The sequence below is a fragment of the Mirounga angustirostris genome, unplaced genomic scaffold (assembly GCF_029215605.1).
Source record: "Mirounga angustirostris isolate CCGP_5_RB_7025 unplaced genomic scaffold, mMirAng1.0.hap1 SCAF_12, whole genome shotgun sequence".
Taxonomy (NCBI): domain Eukaryota; kingdom Metazoa; phylum Chordata; class Mammalia; order Carnivora; family Phocidae; genus Mirounga; species Mirounga angustirostris.
The window spans coordinates 52,000,296-52,016,610 of record NW_026991720.1 but is presented as its reverse complement, the minus strand read 5'-3'; the positions used below and the strand labels follow the sequence as shown (position 1 = coordinate 52,016,610).

The window sequence follows — 16,315 nt, the reverse complement described above, 5'->3', positions numbered from 1 at the left end:
GGGTAACATTAGCATTCAGAAACTTTAACCATTCTTTGTGGGGTTGCTATGAAAAGGAGAAAACAAACTCTTTTAATCACTTGGGAGAAAAAAGGAATTTATTTCCTGGAAAGAATTACTATGTGTTAATAATTCCTTATTAAGATTTATTGGAATATATTTCTGCTTCCATAGATACTTAGCCTTTCAGTCATAAAAAAACAAAAATTATAAAATTATAGTAAAATAAAAATTTAAAAAGAGCCACTGGGATTTAAACCCCAAGCAAAACTGCTTTGGAATATAATTATTATATTGAAACAGTAAATATTACCTTAAACTCTGACAACCATTCCTCCACAGCCCCTTTCTCTGAAGTGAACATCTTTCCACATCTGTTCTAGACCTTCGACCTGAAAGTTAACATAGGAAAATGTTAAAATTTTGAATATATATTATAGTCAGATTACTATGAATAGAACTAATCCTGTAAAATTTAGTTACTTCTTAGTTGTGAAATTAAAGCAGTTTCAAACATAAATTACGAGGCTCATTTCAAAACATTGTGCACAAACAAGCATTCAAAAGCAAGAATTTTAATAAAAGCATAAATACCATAACATAGTGAAATTGGCTCTGCAATTTTCATTCAGCTTTTAGGACTGCCAGCTGCAAAACCTACTGAACACTTTCCCCTAGTTTCAATGAAATAATTCCAAAATATCATGCTTCGCAAGAAAATTGCAGAAAATATTTTAAAACTGTAAAAATATAAAAAGACATGCTACAAAATTGACTTTTAGAAAGCATTTAAGAATTCAATTTGCTTATATTTTGATTCTTTACAATCTATTTAGACAAGCCACTTGGTTCCCTGAAAGCTTAATACTTATAAAGAATGAAAATGATAATATTCAAGATAATGATCATATTCAACAACAGTTATTCAGAAGACTGGGATTTAGTTAAGTAAAAATAAAAAAAAAAGGAAGCTAAAGAAAATGCAAACAAATTTATCTCAAACAAAATTTTTGTGAACGTACAATGTAATTTTCTTCATTCATCTGTATGAGAGGAGACCTAAAAACTGTTTCTTGAAGGAAAACCTTAGCTCTATCTGAATTTACTAACCTCCTAACTCAGCCACAAATCCTGCATTGGGCTTCTTAATTTTCATCAGCTTTATAGTGTAGTAGAAAGAAGGCATAATTGCCAGAAATGGAATCCTGATTCTATTACTTATTTGTAGTATAACCTTGGGCAACTTATTTACCTTACTTTTTTCATCTGTGAAATACAGATAGCCACAGCACCTGCTTTCAGGGGGTTATTGTGAGGATTAAATTAAAAAATGCAAATAAAAGCACTTATTACAGTACCTGGCAGTAAGTTTTAATACTATCCAATGTTATTATTGAAGAATATCAACTCATATAGCCTCTGCTCAGCTGACTATCAAGGCATACAGATATGTCTTAATGAACAACACAGGTTCTTGCCAAAGAATATACTCTAAAAACATGGTTAAAAAAATGAAGAAAAAAATAAAACCATGGTTAAGAAAAATATGTGTATACACACACACATTTTCATTCATTCATTAAGAATTGAGAGATATGCGTGTTATTTTTTTAGAATAGAAAATAGCCCATTTATTTTTTAATCCAAATTTTATCCTTGAGTCAAGTCAAACCATCAAAAACACATATGTGTACCATACTACTGATTTTATAGAACTGTCCATTCAAATAAACTGGGCTTTGGAACTGTGTCCCAAATGTTACTGAAAATCCTGCTAGATCACATGTTACCACCTTTAAAATCCAAAAGAGGAGGGTGCCTGGGTGGCTCAGTTGGTTAAGCAACTGCCTTCGGCTCAGGTCATGATCCTGGAGTCCCAGGATCGAGTCCCACATCGGGCTCCCTGCTCGGCAGGGAGTCTGCTTCTCCCTCTGACCCTCCTCCCTCTCATGCTCTCTGTCTCTCGTTCTCTCTCTCGCAAATAAAATCTTAAAAAAAAATTTTTTTTAATAAATAAATAAATAAAATCCAAAAGAGGAGAAAATTCACATATTCAGTTTTCACCACTAGGAAAAACCTCTCCTTTAGAGTAACTGATTCTCTTTGCTTCGATTCTAATAAAATGGGAGTCACAGTTTCTGTCCTAACTCTATACACAAAAAAGCAGGCCTGAATTAATCCTTTTTCTTGTTTCATATTATACTTATTCTTATTTTCTTTCTGCCTGGATCTACTTTTAAAAATTTTATTTATTTATTTATTTATTTGAGAGAGAGAGAGAGAGCATGAGTTGGTGGGGGAGGGGGTGGTAAAGACGGAGGAACAGGGAGAGGGACAAACAGATTCCTAGGCTGAGTGGAGCCTGATGCGGGGCTTGATCCTAGGACCCTGAGATCATGACCTGAGCCAAAGTCAGGCACTTAACCAACTGAGCCACCCAGGTGCCCCTGGATCTACTTATGTTTATCTTGTTGTATTATACTTATTTGTGAAGCAAAATGAAGCAAAGTAAATATAAATGCAAAGAAGAGTTTCTTTTTTTAACTTATCCATTTTTTATCTAGTAGGACAGAAAATTATCACAAAACCATGCTACATCAAATTACAGAGAACTGGGGAAGGTAACATTTTTACAAAAATTCAAAATAATTCCCTAGTTAAAATTAAGACTAATTTTTAAAAGGTTAAAAGGAATCAAGAGGGATGTGCAAAGGATCAAGAATAGTCAAAGCAATCTTGAAGAACAGCAGAGCTACAGGACTTGAACTTCTAAATATCAAGATTTACTACAAAACTTACCAAACATCATAGTAGTTCAGCCAGTGTGGTATTATCATAGGGGCCAAAAAAAAAAAAAAGAAAAGAAACGGAGTAGCCAGAAACAGACTTACAGATATATTAGTCACCTGATTTATGATGAAAGTGACACTGTAATTCAGTAGGGAAAGAACAGTCTTTAAATTAAATGACGGGCGCCTGGGTGGCTCAGTTGGTTAAGCGACTGCCTTCGGCTCAGGTCATGATCCTGGAGTCCCAGGATCGAGTCCCACATCGGGCTCCCTGCTCGGCAGGGAGTCTGCTTCTCCCTCTGACCGTCCTCCCTCTCATGCTCTCTGTCTCTCATTCTCTCTGTCTCAAATAAATAAATAAATAAAATAAAATAAATTAAATGACGCTAAGTCAATGGACAGCGACTGGGGTGGAAGGTGGGGAAAGAACCACGACCTACTAGTTCACACCATGTGCAAAAATCAGTTCCATGGATCCATAGATTTAAGTGAAAAAGGTAAAAAAGCATTTGGAAGAAAACATAAGAGAATACCTTCATAACCTTGGAGTATGCTAAGGTTTCTTAAACAAGAGGCACAAAAGCACTAATCATAAGACAGTTAAAAAAATAAATTGGACTTCATTAAAAGTAAGAACTTCTATCTGCCAACAGATGAATGGATAAAGAAAATGTAGCACACAACAGAATATTATTCAGCCTTAAAAAGAAGGCAATTCTGCCATTTGTGACAACATGGATGAACCTAGAGGATATTATGCTAAGTGAAATAAGCCAGACACAGAAAGACAAATACTGCAAGATCTCACTTATATGTAGAATCTAAAAGAGTCAAACTCATAGTTAACAGAGAGTAAAAGGGTGGTTTCCAGGGGCTGGGACGTAGGGGCAATGGGGAGATGTTAGTCAAAAGGTATAAACTTTCAGTCATAAGATGAATAAGTTCTGGAAATCTAATGTAAATACAGCATGGTAACTACAGTTGAAAACATATACTTGAAATTTGCTGAGAGAGTAGATCTTAAGTGTTCTCACCACACACACACACAAAGATAACTATGTAAGGTGATGGATATATTAATGAGCTTGATTGTGGCATATCAAACCATCATTTATACCTTAAATATATACAACTTTTATTTGTCAATCATACCTCAATAAAGCTGGGGGGAGGGGGAAGGAAGAACTTTTATTCATCAAAAGTTACCATTAAGAGAATGAAAAGGCAAAGCCACAGGGTCAGAAAAGATATTTGCATTTCATATATCTGACAAGAGCTTCATATCCAAAACATACACAGAACTCACATTAGTAAGAAAAAGGCAGACAATCCCAATAGGAAAAACTTACCCAAATGGAAACCTAACATATGAAAGGTGTTCAACATTGTTAGTCAATTAAAACCCACAATTAAATACCATACACACACACACACACACACACACACACTTGCAAGTGTGGCTAGAATGAATGGCAAATAATACCAAGCATTGAAAAAGGTACGGAGCAAACGGAATATTCATACATGCTGGTGTGGATATAAACTGGTACAATATCTTGGAAAATGCTTTGGCAATATCTTCTAAACTTGAACACATTCATGTGCCATAGACCCAGCAATTCCACCCATAAAAAATATACCATACAGAAACATGGATATATGTTTTCTGAAAGATGTGCTTAAGAATTTGCATAGCAACAGGTTTTGTAAATAGTTAAAAAGTAGAAACAAAGCAAATGTTCATCAAGAGTAGAATGGATAAATTATGGCACACTGTACATGGAGTTCTATACAACAATGACAATAAACTATAATTATATCAATATCACAATGTTGAGGAAAAGGAGGCAGAAAAAGAGTGTATACTCTATAATTACATTTGCATATACTTCAATAACAGGCAAAATTAATAAATTGTGTTGAAAGTTAGGATAATGGTTGCCCTTGAGGGAGTTACTTTTTTGGGTTCTAGTAATATTCTGCTTCTTGATGTAGGGGCCGGTTACACAGGTGTGTTCATTGGGTGAAAATTCACCAAACTCCACACTGATTTGTGCATTTTTCTGTGTGTATATTATACAATAGTAACACCAGACAGCCCCAGGGCTCTTATCTTCCACTTTACAGAGATCATATGGGAGCCCTCAATTGCATAGCTGAGTTAATCTGAATACTCACTTATTTAGCATGCATTCAAGCTCAAGTAAAATTGTCCCTGCCCGTACCTCTTTGCCTTCTTCTGCAGAGCTCAAAAGAAAGGCTTAAAAATAGCTCCCTACCCTTGAAACTTTCACAGCCTCACCACCACTATCTGCTTCAGGTCTACCAAGACCAAAGTCACCATTCCCTTCATCTCTGATCCCTGTTTATGTCGGGCACCACAAGAAACTACAGCTCCAGGTTACACTCAGCCCTCATACACTAATCTTCATAACTCTTACACACTCTCTATTTTACCCTCATCTCCTATCCCATCCAAATTCTGGAAGGAGGTTTTTTCACTGTGCCTTCTGAAACTGACAATCTGTTAGCAGCAAAATCCTCTATGTCCTCAACAATTCTCTGAATGTCTTTTTCTCTTGTTCTAATATGAAACCCAGTTCTTCTCTGAAGACAGTTTTCCCTGTGATCTTCTCACGGTGACTGCTTTTCCTCACATAGCCCCAGAAGTAACCACTTAGCCTGGAGGTAAAGTAAGTGTCCTCCTTCCTCCTTATTATCATTTCAAATCATTCTTCCTCTCTCTTTTCAAACCATCCACCCAACATTGCTTTGAAACTCATGTAGCTGTCATCTATCAATCAAATCCCCCACCACCTCCCCTTCATTTCTAAATGACTTTAGCTCTGGCTCACTGTCCCTCTTTCAAACTACTCCTATTTAAATTCTGGTGATTGGGGTGCCTGGGTGGCACAGTTGGTTAAGCATCTGACTCCTGGTTTGGCTGGGGTCATGATCTCAGGGGCATGAGATCGAGCCCCGAGTCGGGCTCTGCACTCAGCGAGGAGTCTGCTTGAGTTTCTCACTCCTTCTCCCTCTGCCTCTCCTGCTTGTGCTTTCTTTCTCTCATAAATAAATAAGTGAATAAATAAATAAATAGTAATTTAAATTCTTGGTGGTTATTTTCTCACGCCCTGAATTCTTAATTCCTAAAAATCTCTTCCAACCACATTGTCTTTTTCCCTGCCTCAGCTATTCAATCCTATGATCATGACCTAGACCAGCTATTCTCAAACACTTGGTCAGGGCCACTTTACACTTTAAGATATTAAACCAACCTGAAAGAACATGCAATGGCTAAAGCCGAAACAACTTGAGCAACATAACAAATAATGTAGTACTGAATTATTACCCAAAGTATAAAATAAACATACATGAGTTCACACTGAAATAAATAAATAAACAAACAAACAAAATTTAGAGAGCAAGAGACAAGTCTTCCTCACAGAAGAATTCCAAATGATATATCCAGGAGGAGTTTAGTCCCTGTCTCCCTATTGAGAATGGGTTGGACCTAGTGATTTGTTTCCAAAGAATAGAGTATGGAAAGGGGAAAATAGTAACTTTATAATGGAGAAATCTGGCAAACACTGACTTGATCAAGATTCACCTCACCCGTGATGTCATGTGAATATCATGTACCCCTGATATGATATGATGAGAAGGGCACTTTACCCCTGTGGTATTCTTCCCAAAAACCTATAAACCCAGTATAATAATGAGAAGACATTAGAGAAACATTTGAGGGATGTTCTACAAAATATCTGATCTGTACTCCTCAAGAATAACAAGGTCATAAAAAAACAGAAAAAGACTGCGAGACTGTTATAGACCAGAGAGACTAAGGTGACATGACAACTGAATACAATATGGTATCCTGGATCAGATCCTAGAAGTAAAAGGACAGTAATAAAAAAACTAGTGAGATCCTAATAAAGTCTGGAATTTAGTTAATAGCAATGTAATTAGTAATGACAAACGCACAATCCTAAAATGACATTAAGAGAAACTGAACCTGGATGTGGGATATATGGGGATACTCTTGTACTATGTTTGCAATTTTTTTATAAATCTAAAATTGTTCATAAAATTATTTTCAAAAATTATTGAGGCTCTGAAACAGCTTTTTATTTATGTAGGTTAATATCTATTGATATTTACTATATTCAAAAATAAAACAAATTTTTAAAACATAAGAACTTATAAGCATATATCCCATTAGTCATCATGTAGCCTCTGGAAAGCACCACTGTATACTCATTAATGGGAGTGAAAAAGACAAATAAAAGTCCTAATATTATGATGAAAATGGTTTTAAGCTTGTAGACTACATGAAAGGACCTTAGGGACCCCCAAAGGTCCCTATATGATACTTTGAGAAACCACTGCCCTAGCCCTTGTCATTACTCCTGCTGACTCTGACCTCTTCTATCTTTTCAACACATCTTTTTAGGCACTCAGACCCCAAAACCTTTTGACCATACCAGGACTAATGTCACTTCCCAATATTCTCCTTTCTCTCCTTGCCCATTTCAAATTCTTTAGTCAATTCTAATCACCATTTTGAATATACTCCCTCAACTACTTTGCCCTTGTTTTATTTCTTTGGCAAAAATACAAGCCTGGTAAAATCCAACTCTTCACCTGGTGCATGTCAGCAACCATGCAGCTGAACAAAGTGGAAAAAATAACTAAAACAACACTTAAAAGTTATGACCAAGAACCTTAAGTAGACCCTTACTGTTGCCTGGCAATCATGCAGTTCCCCTGCAGGCTATTCACTTTCCCAGTCTCCTACTTAATTGTTTCACACACTCTACCTGATACTTAAAACTTAGTCTAAAACCTTCTTCCCATTCTTACTCTCAGCTGATAATCTTAATTCCTACCTCACTGAACAATCAGAAGACAACTTCCACAAATTCCCAAATTTCTACCTACCTAAAAGCATCTGTACCTTTACACTCCATCTTCCCTTCTGTTAACTACAAATGAATTGTCCATGATCCTATCAGAGGCCAATCCTTTGAATAATGCACTACAAGCATCCTCTCTTGCCTACCTAACAAAATCACTGTAACAAGCCTCCTCTCCCTAAATTTCTCCCTCTCTACCTCATTTCCTCTTCAGCTGTTTTCACATCTCTGTTCTTACATTAAAACTCCTCAAAAGAGCTGTATGCTTGTTTCTAATTCCTACCTGCCCTTACAGTTTTTTTTTAGCTTTTAAAATCAACTTTGAGGTATAATTTATATACAATAAAATGTATACATTTTAAGTGTTCAGTTCTATGTATCCATCCTTTCCAGTCAATCCTCCAACCCCCTATTCCAGGCAACTACTGGTTTGATTTCTATCACTATAGATTACTTTGGCGTGCACAAGAGCTTCGTACAAATGGAATAATATACTATGTACATGTGCTTCTGGCTTCATCTTCTCAGCATGTTTTTGAGATTTATTCATGCTGTTGAGTGTATCAAAAGCTTGTTCTTTCTTATTGCTGACTTGTATGAATATACCACAAAATTTTACCTATTTACCTGTTGATGGACATATGGATTACTTCCAGTTTGGGGCTATTATGAATCAAGATGCTATAAACATTCATGTGGCAGACTGTATTCTCTGAAGATAACCACAACATAATCTCCTTACAAGATAACTTGGACACACCTTTCATCAAGAAGTGGAATCAATGTAACCTCCCTTTGAATGTAAGTAAGCTTGGTACTATGGCTAGGTCATACCAGGTGATACAATTTGCACCTGATTCTCTGGGGACCATTTCTTGAAACCTATCCACTGTATTATGAAAATGCCCAAGGACTAACATGAAAAGTCACATGCAGGTGTTCTCCACTGACAATCTTACTGAGTCCCAGCTAACAGTCAGCATCAACCAGCAGACTTAAGAATGAGCAAGTCTTCAGATAATTCCAGCCCCCAGTCATCCCTAGCCTTTGGGCCCTCTCAGCTAAGGCCACAGACATTGAGGAAAAGAGACAAGTCATCTTCATCTGCCTTTTCTCAAATTCTTAACTATAGAATCCATGAGCAGGATAAAATGGCGTTATTTATGTTACTAAATTTGCAGTAGTTATGCAGCAATAGTAACTGGAACAATTTGTATACAAATCTTGTGGGCACATTTTTATTTATGGTAAATAAAACACCTATGAGTAGAATTGCTAGGTCATATAGTAACAATGTTTTATCTTCATATACATATACACAACACCACCAACAGCCAACTGTACCAAACTAAAAATTAGCTCTACCATTTTATATTTCCAGCAACAATCTATAAGATTTTCAATACCTCTAATCTTCCTCAATATTTGGTTTTAAAATTTTAACTGTTCTAGTGAGTATGCAGTAGTATTTCATAGTTTCAGTATACAGTTCTAGGATGACTAATGTTGAATATCTTTTCACGTACCTATTGGCCATTCATTTATCTTCTTTTGTGAAGTGTTTTTACAGGTTGTTGGCCCTTTGTTATTCGGGTTATATGTCTTACTGAGTTTTAAGGGTTCTTAATAGATAATGAATTCATATTTATTTTGCAAATATTTTCTCCTGGTTTGTGACTTCTCTTTTAATTTTCTTTTTCTTTTTTTTTTTAAGATTTTATTTATTTATTTGACAGAGAGAGAGACAGTGAGAGAGGGAACACAAGCAGGGGGAGTGTGAGGGGGAGAAGCAGGTCTCCCGCTGAGCATGGAGCCCGATTTGGGGCTCAATCCCAGGACCCTGGGATCATGACCTGAGTCAAAGGCAGACGCTTAACAACTGAGCCACTCAGGCACTGCTAATTTTCTTAATGGTATTTTTAAATAGCAGAAGGTTTTAATTATAATGAAGTCCAATTTGTCATTTTTTTTTCTTTCATGGTTAGTATTTTCAGTGTCCTATCTAAAACATCATTCCTACTCAAAGAATTCAATTTCTTTAATAGATGTAGAGCTATTTAAAATTTTCTATTTCTTTTTGTGTAAATTTTGGTGAGTTGGGGACAAACACTTTGTATGTGTTGCTAGAATTCAGTGCAGGAGAAAAAAGTGTATCATCCTATGCGACCACCAGGAGGGAGGACTTTGAAAGCTTATGCCTGGTTTCCTTCTGACTCTAACATCTAGCTGATACATCTTTTTCCCTTTACTGATCCAGCTTTATATACTTTCACTGTAGTAGAGCACAGCAGGTATAACTGCCTCTGAGTCCTTGAGTTCCAGTGAATCATCTAACATGTGGGTGCCATGGAACATCTGAAATAGATTCCTATCAACATTTCTCTTTATTTTTGGTTTTCAGCAGTTTAGCTATGATAAGCCTATGTGTGTTTTTCTTTTTCTTTTTTTTTAAGATTTTATTTATTTATTTGTGAGAGAGATAGCAAGAGTGAGAGAGAGCACAAGCAGGGGGGAGGCAGAGGGAGAAGCAGACTCCCCATTGAGCCCAACTGGGGACTCGATCCCAGGACTCTGGGATCATGACCTGAGCTGAAGGTGGACACCTAACTGACTGAGCCACCCAGACGCCCCCTTATGTGTGTTTTTCTTTAAGTTTATTCTGCTTGGGGCTAGCTGAGTTCCTTAGATCAGTAAATTGATGTTTTTGATCAAATTTGAGAAAATCCCATCCATTACATCTTCAAATATGCTTCCTATCATTGTCACTCTCCTCTTCTGGGGCTCCAATTATACATATGTAAGACTGGTATTTTCCCACTGATCCTAGAGGCTCTGTTCATTTTCCTTCAATCTTTTTTTTCTGTGTTTCTTAGATTGGATAATTTCTACTGATGTGTACTCTTTATTCTGCTATCTCCAATCTGCTGTTAAGTTCATACGGGAAATTTTTTTCTTTTCCTTTTTTCTTTTCCTTTCTTCTTTCTTTCTTTCTTTCTCTTTTTTAAAGAAAGGCAGACTGCCACATGCAGCACCTCATTTGGATGTGTCTGGAGTCTTGGAAACTTGACTACCCTATGTTCTCCTACAAATGGACCTTGAGAGCTTATTTGGAGGTTCTAGCAGGGGAACTTAGCTACTCGTATACCCTTGACAGAAGAATGGTCTTCCACCATCGGGGAAGGTCGTCCTCTTCGACAGAGCACACAGCTTTGTGAGGGATGCACATGGAGCAGTGAGGGAGAAGGGGACACTGCCTAGCCTGCCAGATAAGCCAAATCAAGCCTACTAATCAATAGGGTGATAGATGTCACAACTAGATCACCCTCACATTCATACAAGGAATTTTTCATGTATTTATTTACCCCTCAGACCTAGGATTTCCATTTCGTTTTCTTTTTCACTTTCCATTTTTTTCTGATATTCCCTATCTATTAATTCATTAAGGTCTTATTTTCCTTTAACTCCTTAAACATTATTTTAATTTTTGAGCATATTTATAATAGCTGCTTTAAAACCTTTCTCCGCTAAGTCCAATTTATGAACCATCTTGGAGTTGATATCTATTGACTGTTCATTTTTCCTGAGTTTCATTTTCCTTCTCCTTTGCATGACTATGAACTTTGATTATAAACCGGACATTATGGACGATAAATTATAAAGATTCTGGTTTCTGTTATAATCCTCTAAAGAGTGTTGACTTTTGTTCTAGTAATCAATTCAATTACTGGCTGATCACTTTGAATTAGTGTAGGCTGACATAGACTTGGGGGTCAGTAAAAGTTTCCCTAAGTAACTGACAACTTCAGCTGAGATTTAACTAAGTATGAGTTAACTAGGATGAGAAGGTGTGGTGTGGTGTGTAGTGTGCCAGGCAAACTGAATCTTGTAGGAAAGGCCCTAGAGAATGCATCACTGGGCTTGTTCAAAGAAAAGAAAGAAATCCGTGTGGCTAGAGTGTAGAGAGTGAGGGGACACCCAAATGTCCCAGATAAGGGCTACTTCCTTATCCTGGAATGAGAGACATGTAGACAAAGTGACAACTAATCAACAATCACCTACAGGTAACATAGGCAAGAAATAAACTGTTGCTGGAGAGATTTAATGGGCAGTCTATTTTTGCTACATGGGGGAATAATATACCAAGCAGAGATTGTACTGTTTTTGTTTTGTTTTGTTTTGTTTTTTTAAAGATTTATTTGAGAGAGAGAGAGAACAAGCACAAGCAGGGATTGCCTCAGAAGGAGGGGGAAAAGCAGGCTCCCCCAGAACAGGGAACCCGACACGGGGCTGGATCGCAGGACCCTGGGATCATGACCTGAGCCGAAGACAGAAGCTTAAATGACTGAGCCAACCAGGTGCCCTGTACTGTGTTTTTTTTTTTTTAAGATTTATTTATTTATTTATTTGAGAGAGAGAATGAGAGAGAGAGCACATGAGAGGGGGGAGGGTCAGAGGGAGAAGCAGACTCCCTGCCGAGCAGGGAGCCCAATGCGGGACTCGATCCAGGGACTCCAGGATCATGACCTGAGCCGAAGGCAGTCGCTTAACCAACTGAGCCACCCAGGCGCCCGCTGTACTGTGTTTTAAGAGCAGGAACTAAATCTGGTTTTGCCCACATTCTATTCTCAGCACCTAATCCAGTACCTATCAGATAGGAGATATTCCAGAAAGATCTCTTAAGTTAATAAATGGCCCCTATTTACATATACTGCAAACTCTTGCATAGGTATTTTATACCTAATGTCAATATAATAAAGCTGACACGTATTAGTTAAGCAAGTTTAACAAGTTTTCAAAATTGCTCAGATTTCTTGACTCCAACCTGAACCAAAAATTTGAAAGCTAATTCCAAAATGCATAACTATAGATTTTTACTTTATTCTCTACAAAGAAGTGGCAAGTGTTAAAGGAGAAGAGAATCAGTAATTTTAAAAAAAGTCAATAACCACTAATGAAAAGTAATTAAGCTGGGTTCTTTTTATTTATTTATTTTTTTTAACATTTTATTTATTTGACAGAGAGAGAGAGCATGAGCAGGGGGAGGGGCAGAGGGAGAGGGAGAAGCAGGCTCCTCGCTGAGCAGGGAGCCTGATGCCGGACTTAATCCCAGGACCCTGGGATCATGACCTGAGCTGAAGGCAGACACTTAACCAACTGAGCCACCCAGGTGCCCAGCTGAGTTCTTTTTTAAAGATTTATTTATTTATTTATTTGAGAGAGAGAGAGTGCGTGCGCATCTGGGGGTGGGGGAAGGGGCAGAGAGAGAGAGTTAAGCAGATTGTGCTGAGTGCAGAACCCCACATGGGGCTCAATCTCATGACCCTGAGATCACGACCTGAGCCAAAACTAAGAGTCCCCCACTCAACCAACTGTGCCACCCAGGCGCCCCAAGCTAGGTTCAAATTAAATCCTAATTGTATCTGCCTTACTTGCTATTCATATCTATTTACCCTCCTCTTTCAATATAGAAGATATTGATAAAATATCCTTCAAATTCCACTCTACCATATGATACCTACCTCTTCAACATCCACAAAAGGGTATCAGCCAGGTGATGTCTGAATTAATACAAAGAAAACTGACACTGATCTCACCAAAATGAGAGGTGAATACGATAAAAACTAGGGACTCAAGAAAGGATTACACTAAAATTTAGAGATCTTCAAATTAGGGTAATAATCTCTACCTCTTTCTTTCAATTCCTCTGTTGCTGTCATATTCTAAGCCAAATTATTTAGAAGAAAATACTTTCTATAACTAATGTCTGCACACAACCACAAAGACTATTTTTCTATGAGCTTATCATGGCTTGTTCCCTTAGGAGGTCAGGGAATTAGGATAATTTTTAAAACTTCTTATTTTGAAATACTCATAGATTTATAGGAAATTGCAAAAAATAGTACAGAAATAATGTCACCAAAAATGGAGGAGTAGAGAATTTCAGAGCTCTATCTCTCCATAAAAACAACTAATACACTGCCAAAAACTGTCAAATCAACTCTTGTAGAACTCTCTAATCTAGTCAAAAACCTGTAAGACTGGGGAAAGATTGGTGAAGAAGGAAGCTGCTGCATTGTGGTAAGCAAGCACTGGGACATTTTAAATTGCTCATCTTCAATTCCAAACTTCTCAGATCAGCAGTGGCCATGAAGACAGAGAAGCCTGAATTCTTGGTACAGGTTGCTAGTGACACAGAAAGCAATAGAGATCTTATTCTCAAAGAACTATAACAGCTTCAACCTCTCTGGTGGCTCCTTAAAAGACTGGTGCAAAGGGTTGCCTTTGTTTTGCCCAATATATGGTGATATCTCCTGGGCTAGGGCAGCTTCCTGGGTGGCATATGCTGGAAGCATTTAAAGGCAAAAGCGTTGGGCCATAGCAGCCTGGAACTAGAGATAACAGTCAGGACAAGCAACAGCCAGACTGAAAAGCCTGGGAAGGGGGGGCACCTGATAGTGTGTGCTGTCTCTCTGTCTCTCTCTCAAATAAATAAAATCTTTAAAAAAAAAAAAAAAAAAGCCTGGGAAGGAAGCTGTTGGGAATGGAGATACGTATATATAAAAGTATATATATAAGTATATTTATTTACAAAAATAAATATAAAAGCTAAAACTGTAAAGTTCTTGGAAGAAAACACTGGGGTTAATTTTCATTATCTTGTTTTTGGTAATAACTTATATATGACACTAAAAGTAAGAGCAACCAAAGAAAAGAACAGACTTCATCAAAATTTAAAATTTTTGTGCATCAAAGGGCATTATCAAAAAGTGAAAAGACAACCCCAAGAATGAGAGAAAATATTTGCAAATCATGTATCAGATAAAGATCTAGTGTCCAGAATATATAAAGAACTCTTACAACTCAACAACAACAATAAGAAAAAAGGCATACAACCAAATTTAAAAATGGAAAGGGAGCTGAATAGACATTTCTCTAAATAGAATATACAAATGGCCAACAAGTCTAAGAAAAGATGCTCACTATCTTTAGTCTTTGGGGAAATGCAAATCAAAACCACAATGAGACACCACTTCCTACCCATGAGGACAAAAAAGAATAATTTTTTGAGGTATAACTGACATATAACATTATATTCGTTTCAGGTATACAACATAATCACTCAATATTTGTATATATTGTGAAATGATCACTGCAATAAATCTAGTTAACATCCATCACCATTAGTAGCTACGAAAAAAATTTTTGTAACATGAGAACTTTTAAGATCTACTCTCTTAGCAACTTTCAAATATGCCATAACAACTTTTCTTTCAAAAAGTAAAATAACAAGTGTTGGCAAGCATGTAGAGGAATTATAACCCTTGTACACTGCCCGAGGGAAAGTAAAAAGATTTAGCCACTATGGAAAACAGTTTAGCAATTCTTAAAAATTTAAACACAGAATTACCAAATGATCTAGCAATTCCACTCCCAGGAATATACCCCAAAGAATTGAAAGTAGATGTTCAGGGGTGCCTGGGTGGCTCAGTCAGTTGAGCGGCCAACTCTTGGTTTCAGCTCAGATCATGATCTTTGAGTCCTGGGACAGGGCTGTCAGGCTCCACGCTGAGCAGAGAATCTGCTTGGGGATTTCTCTCCCTCTCCCTCTGCCCCTTCCCCCACTCACTGTCTCTAAATAAATAAATAAATAAATAAATCTTCAAAAGGAGATCAGACTCTTCAGTTTGTTTCTGTTGGAAAAACTAGGACAATTAGAAGAAATATAGCAATCCCTCTTCTCATTTCCTATTTCCATCTTCCTGTTCTTCTCAAATCCTCTAGGACTTCAAGAGAATATTTTATCTAGGGAAAGGATATTTGATTGAACTGAAATAACAGAAGTTAGAAAAAAACTATTTGTCAACAACCAATTTGGTATCTGGACTGGCCCTATGAGTTGCTTTGACTAAAAGAATGCAATGAACAAATACTGTAAAACTTTGAGGATAGGCCTTAAGAAACATGCCCCTTCCACTTTCATGCAGTTGGAATCAGGCCACCACACTGTAAGAAGCCCAAACTACCATGAAAGTCTACGCGGAAAAGAACAGAGGCCACTGCTAAGCCACCAGCTGAGAGTTTGCACAAAGTACCAGCCATGTGATTGGCCATTTTGCACATTCCAGCCAAGTCAAGTCTCCAGATGACTGCAGCTTCAGCTGACAACATAGAGCAGAAGACCTGCCAAGTTAAATTTAGTCAACCTCAGATTTGTGAGATGTAAAAAATATTTGCTGTTTGAACACATTAAGTTTGAGGATGGTTTGTTAGGCAGCAATGAGTAACCAAAATACTGTCTTAATCAAACATTTAGGGTATGCCTTTTTAGTGCAACTCCTATCAGAGAATATTAGGTTGATCAAAACATGGTTCCTGCCATCAAGGAATTAGATTTTTCTCTGAAATTACATTTTTACGGTAGTAAAATCTATTGTAAGTAGGACATAACCTATGAATGTTCAATAAATGTGATTATATGCCACGTATGTATACTTTTTTGCCTGATCCTATTGTTAATAATGGCAGATATTGTGCACTGGTTAGCTAGAATTCAAAGTTTGGAGAAACAAAACTCACTGACTAATAATCACCCTATCATAAATGCTATGC

The 16,315-nt window shown here is 37.1% G+C and overlaps 1 protein-coding gene across 2 annotated transcripts in view; it reads right to left on the bottom strand.

The window, feature by feature from the left end:
- The window catches only part of HYCC1 (hyccin PI4KA lipid kinase complex subunit 1), a 90,214-nt gene that overhangs the window by 49,668 nt on the left and 24,231 nt on the right, over positions 1-16,315 (bottom strand). For both annotated transcript variants that reach the window (XM_045864581.3, XM_045864582.3), the window contains exon 2: positions 314-392. In XM_045864581.3, the coding sequence (XP_045720537.1) occupies positions 314-364 (51 nt within the window). In that variant the 5' untranslated portion in view covers positions 365-392. The remainder of the gene's footprint in view (positions 1-313; positions 393-16,315) is intronic.